Source organism: Struthio camelus, chromosome 7 (assembly GCF_040807025.1).
Source record: "Struthio camelus isolate bStrCam1 chromosome 7, bStrCam1.hap1, whole genome shotgun sequence".
Classification (NCBI taxonomy): domain Eukaryota; kingdom Metazoa; phylum Chordata; class Aves; order Struthioniformes; family Struthionidae; genus Struthio; species Struthio camelus.
The window spans coordinates 14,773,372-14,791,003 of NC_090948.1; the positions used below are offsets into that span (position 1 = coordinate 14,773,372).

The following is a 17,632-nucleotide window of genomic DNA, read 5'->3' on the forward strand; positions in this document are numbered from 1 at the left end:
GTGCATAATTTAAACCCCAGACTTCCTCTTTTATTTCCTATGGGGTTTTACTTCTGTTTATAGAAAGCCAGAGGAGCAGGTGGAGGGGAAAAAATACATTCACAAGAACTTTTCCTGTCAGACATTTGCTCATCCAAAATTAGGAGCAGATCACTGAAGAGCCCGAGGCGTGGGGAAAGGGGGAGCAATAACTCAGCTCCATTGAAAGCCATGCCAGCTGAATCACCCCGGCAAGGAAACCCTGATTAAAGTCTTATCCCATGAGATCAGGCTTTTCGCGGGACAATTAGCACACTGTCTTCCTGACCATGGTCTAAGGGCTTGCTTTAAGCTATGCGCGCTCTTGCTGCATCCCCGGCCTCCTTCCTTCAGACAGGAACTGCTGCGCCGCCGGCGCCGAGGAGCAGTGTCAGGGTTCACCGAGCAGATGCGCTATCTCCAAAGCGGTCGTTTACTGCGGTGGGGGCAGCCGCGACCTCCGACCGCCCGAGCCGGGGGTCTGGGCCCCGCTGTCTGCGCCCCAGACGGACCCGAGCGGGCCAGCTCAGGGGTGCACCGCCGGAGGAGTATGTTGTAGCGTCAGCTCTTTCTGCACTCTTTCTCCTTTGCTTTTCTCCGCCTGCAACAAGGATGGCTCGGTCCCTTCCGGACTTCATTTCCTATGTGTGTGCCACAGCAGGTTTAAATTATTAAGAGGTGGGTTTACTGCTGTTGCCCAGCTCAGGGAGGTGACTGGATGCTGCCCCAAAGCCAAGCGGTTTGCCTAATCTGTTTATTAATAGATGCTGTTTTTGTGAGCATAAAAACAGCCAGATCAGGTTAGAGTCCAGTTTCCTCTAGCCCAGTATTTCCTGCCTCCAGCAGCAGTTGCAGTGGATGCCCAGCAAAGAGCATAAAACTCGGGTAAACATATAGTGACTTCTCCAGAATATTATCCCATTCCAGTGATCTGTGATTCAAAAGTTTCTTGTGCCTGATGTGGTGTAATTTTATTTCATTTGTAGTTTATTGTAATTTGTATTTAATTGCCTTGGTACTTCATAGTAGAAGATGTTTAAATCTGGATAGCACTGGAGCGTGAGGCTAGAAGTCACTGAAAAGCTTGAGCAAACATTGTGTCTTGTGTCTGCACGTCTACTTCAAGGGGGCTACATCTTCCATCATGTCTTTCTGCATGGGGTGTCAGGGCCTTGTGGGAAGGAGACCCTGGGTACCCGTCAGTTCCCATATGGCGTTTCTCGTCCGGGTGTGTATGGCTCTGGCTGTGTCTGAAGAGCCTGTGCTGCAGGTAGGTGGGTGCTGGGACCAGTGGCAGGTCGTAAAGCCCTGTCAAGCTATTTTCCCATCCCGTATCTGAGTTCACTCAAAGCCTGGACATTAATGTGTATCCAGTGTGGATGGCAGGCATGTTTGTGCCTACTCTTAAAACAGCATAGATGTAGTGATGGTGCCCTGACTATATCAGACCCATTTACAGGCTGATTTCTTCTTCTCCTTCCACTAAAGCTTCTTCCTAATCACAGGGATTAAAGAGAACATGGTAGCTGGTCAGTCTGTTGCCTGGCACAGGACTAACCCAGTCGCTCTAAAATCCCACAGCCCACAGTAGGAAATGTAGGTATATAAACAGAGAGACCGGAGCAATTGCAACTCATACCTCTGCCAGCCTCCCTGTGGCACATCCTAGAAAAACAAGATTTTCTTTTGAAAGTTTCTAGCTGATACGATTTGCATTTATTCAAAGAATGATTGTCCTATGTTTTTGCTCTTCCAAATCTGGCCGAGGATACAAAAGTCCACGGGACTTTGAAAATAATAATGAAAATCAGATACTCTGAACTTCAAAGATCCAAAAGATTTAGTGAAACACCTTGCAGAAGGAGACTTCCTTGCTATAGTGAAGTTAGTGGTGGTTTTGCTACTGAACTTTAGCGGGACAGGATTTACTCTCTGGGGCTCCATAAGGTTTAAAAATCAGAAATGTTTTCTTGGTGTCTTCACTAAAGGTTACCGCTTAGAAGGTTTCTAGGAATATGACTTTAACCCAGGACAGTAACCTTACTGTATCTTTTTACATTCCAATATGAAGTTAACCAGGCATGATAGAAAGCTGTGAACTGGGTATTGAAAAATTAGGTGGTGAGTCTAAACTTGATTTGACTCATTTCACCAGCCTAAATCAAAAATATTTCTCTCTCTCCATTCAGCTGTTTCCCCCCTATAATTATAGAGGGAACCTGTATGGCTAGCTTGGCTGGAATGCCTAACTTTTAGAAAGCTGAACTGAAATGTAAGGAAAGCCCCCTCGGTGTAAGAAAGGAAAAGTTTTTTGATAACAAAATAGTATTAATCACTACTGTTTCCTATGAAGTAGCAACTACTGTTGCATTTATGTTTTAGCATTACTTGAATGAGGGGTAGGATCATGCCCAACACTTTGGAAGCATTGGCTGTTTTCTACCTTTCTTCTCTCATCCAGTGTATTTTTGACTTTTGAAGAATTGCGTTGAACTGTAGAACAAGAGCCTCATTTTGACAGGTTAATTCCAGTTCCTATAAAAGAACAGTGCAAAGCTTATGTCCCATGCTAGTTCTTAGAATGGGTAGGCAGATGCTTAATATTGAAATATTTAGAGAATGATGCTGGAATGATGTGGGTGAAGGTGATGGAGAAAATCTGACATGGGATAATAAAGTGAATAAATGCAACAATAGGCCTTTATCCACTGGAGTCTGTAAGGACATAGAGGAAGGAGGCAGGTTCAGATGTAAAGTTCATGTAGTTTTTTTGCCACAAGAGGATTCTCCATCCATTTCAGCTCTCCTGGAAGGAGGAAACACAGATGGGCCCTGGCGAAGGAGTGATGCAAATGTTTGGCCATTTGTTGTTTTGTTTTTGCAGCCTGTCCCTGGCAGTGTGCGATGATTTGCATGGCTGAGAAGCAGGTCTGACTTCCGCTGTTTTGACATGTTGTTCTTGCACCAGGCACAGGAGCAGTGAGGGTCAGGCAAAAGCCCTCCGATGAGTGTTTGTGGGGAGAATCAACTTTACGGGTTGGTCTCCAAAATGTGCTGTGTCAGCCATCAAGCACGTGGGCCCTCTGCACCCCGCAGCAGTGGCCTCCAGACCCCTCAAACCTGTGTGATTCTTCACTGCTTTATACCAGCTTAGAGAAATAGCATCACGGAGATAATTAAGCCAATGTTTTTGCTCAGGCCATAAGAAGCTTTGAAGCCGCAATGAAAAACAGAGGAGTGGGACATACAGGGAAAGATTTCCAGGGCTTTTCTCATCTGTAAACATAAAAGTGCAGTGTCTGGGTGTCCTTACTGGTAACCTGAGCGAGTTACCAGACAGACTGAGTTTTGCCTGTAAATATGTACTGCCCACTGGAATTGATATCTCTGGATGATTTCCCTCTTAACTGTAGGCTTGGAAATAGCTTAGTGTGATTTAAGGTCTCCTGGGCTTTTGGGGGATGATTTTCTTAATTTTTTAGGAGCTTTTGCCAATGTGAAAGAAAGAGCAACTTTATAATTTTGCCTTGCCAGGGGCATTTTATTTAATAAGGTTTTGATGTCCCAAACACATCTCTGGTGTGTGCATGTCCAATATGTACTGTCCTGTGTTCAAGAAAGACCTCTCAGGCCAGTGGTTCCCAAAGCCACCACTCTTTCCGTACTCAACCCCCCTCGAAGACTAGCGTTTGCAGACTTGCACCTTTGTGCATTTAGGTCCTGACTTAGGGAAGCATCTTAGTTCAGGGGGACTCTAAAGCACGTAAAGTGCCACGGGCGTAAATACTTACTTAAATTCATCACATGCCTTAATGCTGTCCCGACTGGAGGTGGCTTTAAGTAGATGCTTAAGGGCTTCTCTAAAGTGAGGGTTAAGTACCCAAATGTACACGACCTAAATAAAAATTAGATGATGAGCAAGTCACATCAGTGCCAGGAAATACTGGTCAATCTTTTATTAGTGATGTCCACAATGTGAGAGATCACACGTCAAAAAGCAAAACATAGTTACCTCTCTCTTGGTCTCTCAGTCCTGCCTCTCCTTCAAGTTTTAATCCTTGAACCTGTCAAGACAGATAGACAGACGTTTATGTTTGTATCCACTGTACAGCTAAGCTAGTGCTGAATGAAAATGGATAACAGTCCTAATCAAGAGCGAAAATATTTAAATGAAAAGCTTTCAAACTTTGTCTGTGATTTTTTTTACATTTTGGAATCCCGATACATTTAGACCAGCTTCTGTAATGCGAGTTAATTATTTGCAATGCCCCCTCAGTACCCGGAGTAGGGCGTTGTGTTCTGGTGCCTTATGTTCCTTTCCTGTCAGAGGCTCTCCCATGTCCCAGTTATGTCCAAGCTTGAAAAGCTCTACACCTGCTCTTCCTCTTCCAGTCAGCAATTTCTTTATTCCTACATCTCCCCCCTTCTCCAGTCTGAGCCACCAATATGCACTCCTCATCCAAGTCTCTGCCTGTCAGTGTTTGCCAGCCGGCCTCCAAATTTCAATTCCTTGGGCTCAATCTTGGAGTTATTTGAGGCTCTCAAGAAAACAGGGGTAGAAATTGTTTTTACGTAGGTAAAACAATTTATTTTTCTATTCTGAGAAATGAACTCTTTTAACTGCACCTTCCCCCTTGCTGGACTCACGGCTCTTCCCAAACATCTGGCACAAATGATTTAGGTTAACTAAAATGAGAACGGGATATTTAAAATGACATGTAAGGGAATCATAACCATGTAGTTCTGTCAGCTGTCTGTACACTTGTGTGCAGAGCAGGGGCTAACCTCACTGAACACCAGGGATCTGAGAGCTGCCTAGCTGGACTCCCTCACCAGGCTGTGGAGAGGGACAGCGAGTGATTCACCCCAGCCACAGCTAAATATCCGCAATGGGGTAGGTGAACCACCCGCTGAAGGTGCTGGTCTTTCTCTAGTGACTGTAGAAGTTGACTAGACGAGTGTGACCGGTCTCTGATTTTAGACACACCAAGTTCAGTGGGGTGAATATCATTCTACACGTAGGTATACACACACCTACACACACCCGGTGTATCCCTGTGTGAATATATCTGTGTCTGTTTGTTGTAAACGTATCTGCATAAATGCAACACACAGCTGTCAGTGTATACTTACAAGCACACGCAGGGTTTTAGAGCGCTGTGCATACGTTTCGTGAAGCCTTCTAGCTGTGATGTGTTGCCACTAAGCTGTTTGCAGTTCGTGTAACCTTGAGCAATGGACCCCTGCCTGGGCCTGGTGCCCTGCGTTGCTTTGCGTGCCGTGCACGACGTGCAGCGGCCTGCCTGCAGATGAGCTGGCGCTGTGCAAATAGCCGCATGTTGGCAGCGCTGTGGGCTGATTGCTAACGCCCCAATGTTACGGCTGTTCTAATAACCTTTCGTATCGCCAATCCTCTGCGAGATTTTCTCAGACAGAGAGAGACATCATTATTGGCTGAAATAGCACATAAAAGCCTATCTATCTCCCGAGGAGTGTGTGAGGTCTGAGCGGTGCACGTCTGCCTTTGCATGCTGAGCAAGTAAACATGCTATTACTGATAATACTCGGCAGTTGTGCAAGGCTGAATTCTGCTTGCTGGCCTGCTTTCTGTCTCACCTTTCCTATGCAAATTCCTTGCTGTTTGTGGACACTTGCTCTTTGTAGCCGTGTATACTTACCTCTGCTTCCCAAGTCCCCCGAAGAAGGTCACTTCCCTATCCTTTTCATCCTTTCACCATCTGTTTTCCTCTTTTTCTTCTCCCTTCTTTCCTTGATCCTGCCGTCTTCCCTTCAGGCTGCTGTAGCTCTGTCCTGAAACCATTTTCCCGGAGATGCTAGAAATTTGCCTCTTGCCCTTGTGGAGTGACAGCAGAGTGTCACTTGTCTCCTCAATGCACTTTTTGTTCACTGTCTGGAGTTGCATTGCGCTTGGCTTGCTAGTGGGTGGATGCTGGGTGTTTGCTGAGGGGAGGTTTGGTTTTGAAAACAACGCTGCTGCCGCCTGCCACTCTCCAAAATCAGTAGACTAATTCTACCTCATTTTACACTCTCTTTGCACTTTCTTAGCATTTCTTACCCCTTTTTAGAGGCTTGTTTGTTAACAAGAACGACTAAAAGTTGACAGGCTCCAGACATGACTCCCAGAAAGACATGCAATGGCAAGTTAATATCGGGCGGGTTTCATTTCAGTGCAGTGCGCTGGGCTGAAAATTGCAGCACTTTGGGAGGTGATTCAGAAGCAGAGGAGCCAGCCCTGCCCCAGGGCCACCGTGTCGGTGGGGTGGGTGCGTGAGGTGGATGGCTGGGTGTGGAGACAGCTTCAGCTGGTGGATTTTTATCCACTGCTCCCTGCCTGTGAAGGCCCGGAGTTGCTGACATGCTTTGCAATTATGCACCTTCAGCCCAGTGGGACCGCGGCGCTCCCTTTAATACACTTGGAGATTTTGAAGCACAGGACCACTGATTCATAGGGCAGGATTTTCTAAAGCTTCCATGGGTTTAGAAACCCAAATCTACATGGCAGGTTGGTAGCATTTGTGCTCCTATGTCATTGGAAACCCACTCCGTGCTCCAGTTCAGTATTGACATCTGCAGCCTGGTTGTTAGGAAGGTTGAACATCTGCAACATGTAGGAAGTGACGGTTCTTAGAGAAGGTGTCCGATGTCCAGGATCCCCCTGCGATGCATTTAACTTGGGTATTCATGTTTCTCTCGCGACGATACATGTCATTTATAGTGCTTGCTGTTGCCCCATTGAGCGCACAAGATCAAGCCCTTAAAGGTTTCAAAACACACTGGAGATGTTAGATAGCTGAAACTCATAACCCTTCTGCAGATTAGGTAAGTGTTAGCGCTCAGTATTGTAAACAGGTAACTGAAGACATTTCCCTGCCTAATTTGATGGAAAGAGGTCAAGTAACTTACCCAAAGTGAGAAGGACATTAGTAATAGAGCCGTCACTAAATCTCAGCCCCACAGGTTGTCCGTGGGACGGCCTCCATGCCCTGCACAAGCTTGTTTCCTGCTTGCCACGCAGCTGAATAAAGCCTGCTTTAATGTTGCCTGTGTCGTTGTTATGTCTGTGCTGGCGAGGCTTTTCTCTTTCTCTTTCAACATGCCATAATTGTTACTATTCCTGGGCAGTTACTGACTTCCCAGAGTTAGTCCTGATTTGCCAGCTGGATGCATGTATTTATACACAGTAGGAGTAAGGGCAGACTGCTCACACCTTTGTTATGTTTTTAGGCAAGATAGCAAGATTGAGTGGATAGCAGCGGGGATGAGGGCATCCTTCATTCAGAATAAAGCACTTTAGTTTTCCATCTGCTATGTTTCATCCTGCATTAGTGTAGGAACCAGCAGTGCCCTGTAAGCAACGCTCCTGGCACTTGGACCTGCCAGGCTATTTCCAGGCTTCTGCATCTAATGCTGCTTCCTTAGTGCAAGACCTTTCTCTCTGCTCTATAGTGCTGCACATGACCAAAGGTCAGTGCCTCCTTCTTTGTAGGCCTGCTGATATCAGATGAAACTTCTCTGCATTTATACAACATCCCTTAGCCAGGGAAAGCAGAACTATAGGTCTGGAAGCACTCAGCTTTGCCTTTCAGGGCCACCTCAGAAGAGGACCCTGTCCTCTGCCAGTGGAGACTTGCTGTTTCAGAGCAGGATTTTTTCATTTTTCAGCAGTTCTCCTTCACGTCCCCACGCAGGCACGGTCTTGGAAGCAAACTCCACTGTTTCTAAAGCTGGGTTAAAGCAAGCTGTACAAACTGCCCTGTCTTGCCTTAGTGCTTTGGCTGGGCCTTCTTGTGTGCGTCTGACCGAAACCAATCAGGTGTCTCAGGGGTTAGTATAACCAGTTCGCCCTAATGCACCTTCATTTAGCTCTGGTGCAGCTTTTCATCCGTCTTTCAAGATTGTTTGTCCTACTTTCAACTAGTAAAAGAACCAGACAATCTTATTTAGTCAAACAGGTTTACAGCACCTCTCAGAAGCTTGGTCTATATTTAACCGCTCCTGTGGCCTGTTTTCAGCGTAACTTAGAACAGGAGGAGGTTAAGTCCAAGCCTCTTGTCCTCTCCTGCTGTTCGTTTCTCGAGTAAATCTCCACGTCGTGTCACTTCACGTTGCTCCCGTCTCCTTGTGAGGAGTCCGGACGGTGACTTGGCAGTGCCAGGAGAGGCCAAGCAGCCACCCCACCGCCCACGAGGAGACGGGCAGCAACGCGAGGCGACACGAGGGCTGCAGGCTTGCTTTCCAGTACGCGGCAGCGCAATGGGCTTCCTTCCCAAACGGCGCTTGCCATTGCTGAGTGCGACGAACGCGGCGTGTCTGATCCTCGCAGGGCGCCGCGTGACCGTCGTTAGCCGCGAGGCCCTGCAGCGAAGCCGTCGCTGGGCAGAAATACCCTCTGTGCCTTTCTTTGCAGACAGTTAATCACGCTTCCTTTCCTATTGACTTAGGAGCATATTGCAGTTTGGGGGTTTTTTTTTTTTGCAAGCCCTGCCTTTTCTGTTGACAGTGCTTAAAGGAAAGCCTTTGGGAGCACGTTAATCTGTTGTATTAGTGTGTGTTGAGTCTGTAGATTTTCGTTATTAGAATTTGTGTGTATTGAAATGGAGCCTATAAGCCCCAGCTGCATTGTTTGAGGTGCTGTAAAAACACACGTCGCAGAGACTAGCCCTGCCACAGAGCGCTTATCTGCTCAGTATAATGGATTTGCACATGTGGACCAAATACTCCTCTTCTACACATGGCAAAAAAATTACTTTGGCTGCCTCTACATACCATCGCTTGTCTAAATTCAGGAAAAATTCATTTGCAGTCAGCACATGCTATTCCCTTTCTTTGTAAGTAGCCAGGCATGATACTTTCCCTGTTGATTTCCTTCCCCCTGTCAAGACGGTTCTGCCTCCCTTTGTATTGTAATTCAGATGTTCGAGGCCATGTTTTTAACTTGATTTTTCTAACTGCATCTCCCTCCCGCTTGTTTTCTTTCGCAGGCACTGGTTAGGCTTCCTCCTCACATTTCACAGTGCGATGAAGTCTTCAGGTTCTTCGAGGCTCGCCCGGAAGACCTTAACCCTCCGAAAGAGTAAGTGCTGTGCTGGATTTCCAATGCTGCTCACTTCTTTCTGATTAGACAGAAAGAAGCAGAAGGTCATTTGGTTTCATTGCCTCTGTAGGTGTGGGAAGAAATTCTGTAGCTTTCAAACCCTACCTCGAAAATGCCCATGCAACTATGTACAGCCCTGTTGGGTATGTGGAGGACAGGGGAGTCAAGGGAACCCTCAGACGCACCTTTCGGTCCTCCTCCACCCGCTTTTGCATTGTTTCTCGCTGATGGTTGTAAGGAGGGAACCTCCCCTGGCTTATGTGTTCTACCTGATAATTATCACCAAAGAGCCATTTAGTTCCCCAAAGCATTGGCTCAGTAGCAGGGGGAAATCCTGCCAGTGAGCACTCAGCTAATAATTACCAGCTGCTTCTTTAAATGTACTCCTGCCCAGAGATATTTAGTTATCTGACGGGAGCAAGATCGTGGTCCAGGTCCAAAATTGTCTCTGGAGAGTCTATTCTTTATAAGCAGGAAACTAAGAAAAGGCTGGGAAAGAAGTTCCCGTTGAACACAGAACAGAATCATGGCGTTCACCTTGGAAGAGACAGTCTGATTCACACTGATACAGTCAGGGTTCAGAGAACTAGTTTATCCGGGGAAAGCATTGGCAAGGGGATATTTACGAGCAACAGAGCTGCCTCGCCTGATACTTCTTTTTCTCCTTTATACCGAACAGGATATATTTTATTGTGCTCCTCAGTAAGATTTTGACTTAGTTCCATTGTGTTTTGTTCTGCTTTGTTGCGTGTTTTGAAACTTGATTGCAGATTGTGTTACTGTAATTTGTTTTCACTACTGTTTGCACAGCCAGTTGGAAAAGGGGAAATGAATATAAAATTGCTTTGGATTTTTGGCCACTTTAGCGCATGCAGAACCTGTAGCTGGTAGAAGGATTTGTATTGACTTCTTTCCTCGCTGGTGCAGAAGAGAGGATGTTTGCACTTTGAGTTTTCAGACTCTCTCCCTTACATGTATACTGTTTTGTACAAGGGGATATATTAAAATTTGAACTAAAGCAAGCACTATTAGCAGAGCTGAAAGGAAAGTCTTTTTGTTTTTGAATAAAAAGAAGAGCAGCTTTAAAATCAAAGGTCTGCAAAAAAAGCTGTTCTTTTTTTCCCTAGACAGACTTGTTTTATAAAACTGTCTAGGGTGAGTAGCAAAAGTATAATTGCTTGTTCTTCATTAAATAGCTATCACAAGCTGAGAAATGGCTGCAGCGGGATATGTCCACATTCAGGGAACCTGCTGACGGTCACAGTTTTCATTTAAGGACTGTAAGAAGGTAGGTTTGTGAAGGTTGCTTAGTTGCAGAACACCCATCTGCTGCTGGGAGACATTCCTGAGTCTCAGACAGAAACAGATACGCACCCAGAAGAGGAGTAAGATCCCGAGGTTACAGGGGAAGTTGCCTGGAGGATCTCAAACAGACCTTGTGAATCCACTTTAAACTGTTCAGCCCTCCTGTATGCTCTCTGTACTGATATGGAGCCTACAGCGTTAGGCTTGAGTAGAATATATTCAGGACTGGACCTCCGCAAGATGGGGAATGGGGATCGAGGCCCATAGCTGGGCTGGCACTAACCACTATATTATGCCTTTCTTTCTCTTCTCTCTCCTAGAAGTTGTCGAGGGCTTTTTGCTGAGCTCACTGTTCAACAGCCCTTGCGGCTCTTTTCAATTTATCCTTTCACTCCCCCCAAGGAAAAACAAAAAAGACTAAATTTTCTCAGCTCAAGCCTTGCATCTTATTCCAACCTAGTAATAAGTGTGATTTATTTCCCTGGAAAATGTAGAGAAATAACCTGATTAAATCTCACTTCACTAATGTCTGCAAGACATTAATCTAGCTGGGTTTAAACAAATCCTACCTCGTCTTCTGTAAGCAAACAGATCTTAGGGAAGGTGTCTAAGGTTTCTGCTGGGAGCGCTTCACAAAAGATGTATTGTTGAAACTGAAGATTAGTCTCTACAAAAAGATGATGTAAAAGCCAATGGAAACATCTTAGTGTTTTTCTTTGGTGAGCTAAGGGAGAAGGGAGGAGGTCTGGGGCTCGCTGGACCACTGCGTAGGGTCCAGGTGAAGGACACGTCCAGCGAGACCCTGAGCCTCAGCAGTCACACACACCCTGAGCCACTGCACAAAAGAGCCCAAACGACCAGAGAACACCACTGTAATTATTTTATCTCTTCTACTGCCTTTTTTAGGCCTCAGTGCAAAGCCTGTTCCTATATTGATGGACTAGTATAGACATGGCATTCGACTGGCTGCGTTAAAGGAGAGCAGATATTGCAATGTGAGGAAAGAACCCACCCATCAGGGGATGGCAGAACTGCGTTGCTTGTGCCGCCTTCATGTCTCCCTTTGTGTACCATGAGAAGCTCTTTAATTACATGATCACCTGCTCCATTTTACCGCAGAACCCCAGCCTTGCAAGGCAAAGCCTCACCGAGAGTTTAATTAATTAATTTTCAGGAGTGTAACCTTAATCCCATGGGCATTTGGGTTTTTGAGTTCAGACGGTCCAGTGAGTTATTGTGTGTCAGCTGAGCTGTGACTCAGTCAGTGCATGCTCCCAGTCAGAAAAACATGGAAGCTTAAACTTCAAGGGAGGATGCATGAACAAAGCAGCTGGGATGGGTTAAGAGGTGTTCATGCACTTAATTGCTGATCCATGACTTGCTATGATGCACATGCAATAATTTGCCTATTACTACAGTAATTCAGTTGTAAATCTGTGCCCTTGCCTTCTGTCCCTGTTGTGTTAAAAAAAAAAAAAAACACTGATGTTTCCTTTAGTCTCTTAGCACTTTTACAAATGTTTTCCCAAGCTGTTGTTTCTGACTTTTCATCTGCCCTACCCTTGCCCCATCCCTGATTGTGCTTATTGTCCGCTCTGGGTTATGGCTTGTTTGGCTCCCTGCAGGGTTGCTTCCTCCTACTGCTGTGCTCGGTGCTCTGGTTTCCAGCAGGGCTGAGCAGCATGCAATACAGCCATAAAAAAAGATGGGATTTCCCAGCACTGCTGTATCAGGCCAGTTTGTTTGGTTGGATTCGCTGTTTAGGTTTTCCGATTCCTGTTTTGGTGATGGCACTGGCTTTTGAGACCTGTGACAATAGGCAGAAGGTTATCCCTTCAGCTCCATTAAACCTCTTCCTTCCAGAGCACCTTGAAGAAAAGTGACTGGAGAAATGTCACAAGAAGTCATGACATTTCGACCAGCTGCCAGTCTCCTGACTGTGCTCCTGCATGTCTCCTCCTGATGTGCCCAAGAGGGTTTGAAGCTCCATCCCTGTCTTCACTCAGCAGCTAAAGGGTTTGCTGCTCTCTTAAGTTAGGTGGGGAGAAAGCAAGCTTCGAACTGTGAACTCTGGCAGAAAAGGAGCAGTTTTCAACTGTTTAGGTTTATAATTTGTGGAATGTTAAGGTTTGAACAAATGTCTGTGTATACAGGCAAATGGCTGGACTTGGGACTTTTGCCATGCCCTTAGAAGGACCAGACCGTGTATTGTTACAGGAAAAGTTATTGTGTAGTAAGAAGAAAGTGCATTTTTGTTTTTCCATTATTCTAAGGTAAAACACGATGCCATTGAAAGCCATTCATTTACAACTGGTTGCTTCTGTTAGTAATTATAATTACTAATAACTAAGCCGGGATGGATTAATTTCAGGCTTCTACTGGGAATTTGGATTCAAGGCTGAGGTCAGGCCAGGGCTCATAGTCAACAAACGAAATCTCAGGGATCATTTTTTAATGATTATTTTTTACTAAAAAATAACAGAAATACCCGAGGGGTACGATTAATCAATTAGACATTGCATACGGTCTACTGCTTTTAGGACTTTTGTGCTATTTGGTTCAAAGTATCACAGCCAGACTGTTCATATGAGAGGTTCACTTTTTTTCCTGGGTCTGGATCCAGTACAAAAAGCAGACCAAGAGCCAAGGTTTCCGTTCCCCAGCACTGTACCCCCAGAAATTCACGCAGGCTCAAACAAGAAATTTCTGTTTTAAACCACCAATAGTAACAATAGCAACTGAATTTAAAGCAGTGTTTCTTATCTGGAAATATTCTCCTGTAAGAATCATAAAGGGGTTTTTAAGCAATATACAAATCCAGGAAAGCTAGGAAACTTACTAAGCAGACTACATACTATGATGAGGAACGAGCAGAAGTTGGACTTGATGATGACAGTCCCTTTAATAAAGTTCAGAAATGCTTTATTGTGGTCCTGAGGCATGAGCTGTACTGATCATCTCTCCATCACGTAAATATTGGTGTATCACTCAGATACGAGGATGCCAGCTAGTTACTGTAAACTGCAAGATGGAGTCTCCCTTTATTATTCACATATTACAAATTTCTAATTAGGAATCTGTAAAGAAATTGCCGGAGTACTTCAGTCACCATGTTAAGGAAGTATATTATAGTCTGAGTCCACCAGTGCTAAAGTGCGGTTCCCTAATTCACGTTCTTCTATCCATAAGCATGACTGTGTTTAAATACAACTATTCCTGTACCCCAGATGTACTTTGATCTGCCCTGTCATGAGAACCTAATCAGCTTTTGATAGAGGAAGAGTGTGATACATCCGTTACAGTTTTGTGTTACTGGAAATTTTTCATCAGTAGAATATCTCTCCCTATTCTGATTTTTGTTTGATACCGTGCTAATAAATTTTCTTCTATTTGATTCATTTAGAATTAAGTTTTCTGACATATTTGATAGCTGAGTCTCTGAACAGATGTGCTGTGAGGAAATCTGTCATTCTTCATTTTGCTTTCACTCTTTCTTAGAGGACTTACAGTACAGATAGTTTTCACATCATTTATGAATTTAGGCAGTACCGTTTCCTGACAATCAGTATGAAAGACTGCGTTTGGTGGTGGTATTGTGAATGCTCCATGTATACCTTTTATTAGGGAAATTCATTCTACCTGAGGGATGCAGAATGGAAGTTGATTTCCCTAAGAAATGCAAAACCAGAAAAAGATGAAAGTTTTCTGTTATTTATCGTCTGGGAAGTAAATTGTAAAATAGGAAAGCAGGAGAAGCTCTGATAAAACATTATACCGGGATAAGGCAGTTAAGACCCACTGTTCTGAAGGGAAGAAGAGGTTAATATTTTCAAAAAATGACTTCACCTTCATGGAGATTTAGGTGGCTAAGGATGCAATAACCTGTTAGGGCCAGGTTTGCCAAGAGACTTGCATGGTTACTCCTAATTAGTCCTAATCCAGCTGCCGTAGATTTCAGTGGGAATTGGGTGCCACATCTCTTTGCACATCTCATTTTAGCAAAGCACCTGTACTTAGATTTCAAACGTGCCTGCTTTAGGAGTGTATCTATCTTGAAATATTTGGCCTCGGCCTCTTGTTACAAGATCCTGCCTGCAGTGTGGCTCTGACAGTACCTGACAGGCTGTCATTATCAGGCAGTCTAGTACCCTAGAAACAGAAAAATGAAGTGTGGCTGATTGGCCGTTGTGCCCCATCTGACGTGGAGAAGTGGAGGCTCGGCCTCTGGGACCCGATTGTTGTCAGTTAGGTCTCTAGAGATGCGAGACAGTGTATCTTGGCTTTCATCAACAAATATTTGCATGATCTTTGAGAAGGTCTCACTTAGTAGTTATCTTCAGTAAACTACCCATATGCAGGGATAGAAAGTCTGTAGATACAGGGAGGGGGGCGGAACAGATGCGCTACTGGGCCTCTTCTTTAGTTTCACATGGGACTTTCCCCTTTTGTTTACGACATATAAAAGATTTAGATAGGGATATCAAGTAGAGGATATTGGAATTTGTTACTTGCTGCAGTATTAGTAATAGAAGCAAATAATGCAGCCTTCCTGAGAGAAGATTTGAATCTTTTTGTTACTGGGCCAGTAAATGGAAAGTGGAGTTATACGTAGATAAATATCAAACAATAAACCTGGGGGAAAACAGGATGCATGTTAAATGAAATAGGCTCAACAACCACAAACAAAGCTGTGGAAGAACGGTAGCTGGAATAGCATACATTATTGCTGCTACTGTACGGCAAGAGGTCTCGAATATCGCATTTGGTTTTGCTCGTGCTTTGTGGATCTGCCTATGAAAGGACACAGGCTGAGAGGAGCAAAGATAGCTTAATTTGCTAACGCTTGGGACTGGCAGCCAAGTGTACAGAAACAGCTTTTGCCTGGGTTGCTTCTGACCGTGCTGCGGAGTTTGATGTGGTGTGCTGTCACAGACACAGGATGGGTCCTGTTCTTGCATACCCCGAAGTAAGGCTGAGAGCACCAGAGTGATTCTGAATTCATCAAAACATAACGGAGATCAGAGCAGTGCCGACGCGCTTCGCCTTCGTTAGTGGCACAGGGAATTGGCTTGCTGGGACCGTACACAACAGTACCGCTGGGGTTAGTAAACCTTTACAGTTAGGAGCGCAAATTTAAGACAATATATAAATATGTATATATTTCTATAGAAGAGTCGGGACTGAAGAGGCATTTTGAAATATGGAGGCGTTGACTTCAGAAAAAACTAAATGCCAGGCCCTTTGGCTCAAGTGCCTTTTTCCTGTCCAGCAATTTTTGCTCATATCCTAAAGGAACAATCACTGCTGATAATTTGCCAATGCCTATTTTGTAGATTAGAAAGTAATAGTTTACTTAATGTTTAACCTAACCCATAGAATTCCTTCCTTCCGGAGAAGTAGAGGGTAGTGGTTAATGCAGGGATTTGGAAATCTCCTTCCTCCTTTTTCTGTCACTGATTTACTTTGTGATGTTGGAAAGGGTACTCACACCGTCTGCCTCCATCTGCAGCATGGCTGCAGAAGTATGGTTTTGGAGATTTGCTAAGAGGCCTTATTCACACTTTTCATCCTGGTAAAGAAACATTGTTCCATAGTGTAATCCTAGAGATGATCAGTTACAAAAATAATTTTTTTTACATCCTCAGGCAATGCTGGAAGAAACATTGCTTCCAAAACCTGTCAGCAAAGCCTGTTCTGCTAGTGCTTGTATATTTAAAGACAGTTAGGGAGGCAAAAGAATGAATTTATTCATCGGCGATGGGGAAAACCTGGGGTAACGAGGCAGGATTGAAGCAGAAGCAAAAGAACTGGATTCAGGGGTTATGAGGCTCACCGTGAAGGATATGGGGCACCCGTTATCCTTGAGGCATCTCTTCTAGAAATGTTTGGTCCGGTGAAACAGGGTCTCCATTTAAAGGCTGAAGGTCTCCATTTAAAGGCTGATATGTTTGGATTGAAGCCCCAGAACAGGGGCAGCCCGTAGGGCTGAATTATCCACGTTGATGAACACTTCAGAGAGCTTTAGGTGCACACCGGAGAGAAGTATCCGGTGTTGCTGTGCTTTCTCGATGAGTCTGGAACTGAGGGGAGGAAGAGGGATGAGGACTTCCTTTTCTCATCTTGATTTCTTGCTCCCCGGTGAGCCTCTGCTGGCAGGTTAATTGCTTGCACTGTGGTTTCTGTCACCGTTGACTCATGACCTGCTGGGCAGGAGGAGATGAGGTGGAACTTTCTTTTCACTAATGTAACTGAATTGAATATAGCCAGCCTTGTCCTCTGCGTGTCACTTCTCTGCAAAACGAGAATAGGCAGCTTATGTTGTAAGTACAGTTATGTAATGGAGAAGAATCCAGCCTGTCATTGCCATATCTATATCTAATATTGCTGGACTATTGATTAATGAAGATCTTTTTCCACTCTGAGGAGGAGGGTACTGGGGACAGACGTGTTCAATGGGGTGTTTGCTGCCTGGGTGATGAATTATCCCCCAGTGGTGCCAGGGGTCAGATGAGACTTTCAGCGCTCTGCGCTCCCTGTTGTTGATTGTTATATAGTTTTGACATTGCTTATCTGGGGAGTCCCTTTATTTTTAGTGCTCTTGTAGTTGAGTAACCTTGATGGTTATGAGAAGAGTGTTTTTGTGTGATACACGCGCAACAAATTTGCAATTCTGAGCTGGTTGGAGTCAGTGTAAGTAATCCCATTGAATTCGATAGGGTTTTATCAGGCCATGCATGCTATACTAGGTATAAATGAGGGAAGGCTGTTGCTTTAAATGTTTTATAATATGGCTGAATACAGACAAGATAGATTTGACATTTCACATTTATTTAAGGTGGAGCATTTCTATTTAAACACTGGAAAGTACAGGTGACATTGCTTGGTTAAAGGACTTTGAGAGTCTCTGATGCTGCACTTAGCATCCAGCAGGTGCCATCAAAGAGACAGTAAGAGGTGTTAAAGAGCACCGAGCAACAGATAAAGCAAGTCAGGTTACTCTGGAGACCTACCTCCTCACCCAAGTGGTTGTGAGTTAGGAGGCGAGCTGGGCTTCTTGACTGACATAGATGTGTCGTAACAGCGTGTTAGACAATTCCTATGTTTGGCACGCTGGGCTTCATCCGTTCACCCTGTGCCACCAGAAGGATTTGCACTGGAAATCCATCTCGTTACATATATAGGGTTTGGTGTTTC

General features: G+C 44.7%; 1 protein-coding gene across 4 annotated transcripts in view; it reads left to right on the top strand.

The window, feature by feature from the left end:
* Positions 1–17,632, top strand: part of SH3PXD2A (SH3 and PX domains 2A) — a 272,461-nt gene that overhangs the window by 110,017 nt on the left and 144,812 nt on the right. For all 4 annotated transcript variants that reach the window (XM_068949734.1, XM_068949736.1, XM_068949735.1 and 1 more), the window contains exon 5: positions 9,021–9,112. In XM_068949734.1, the coding sequence (XP_068805835.1) occupies positions 9,021–9,112 (92 nt within the window). The remainder of the gene's footprint in view (positions 1–9,020; positions 9,113–17,632) is intronic.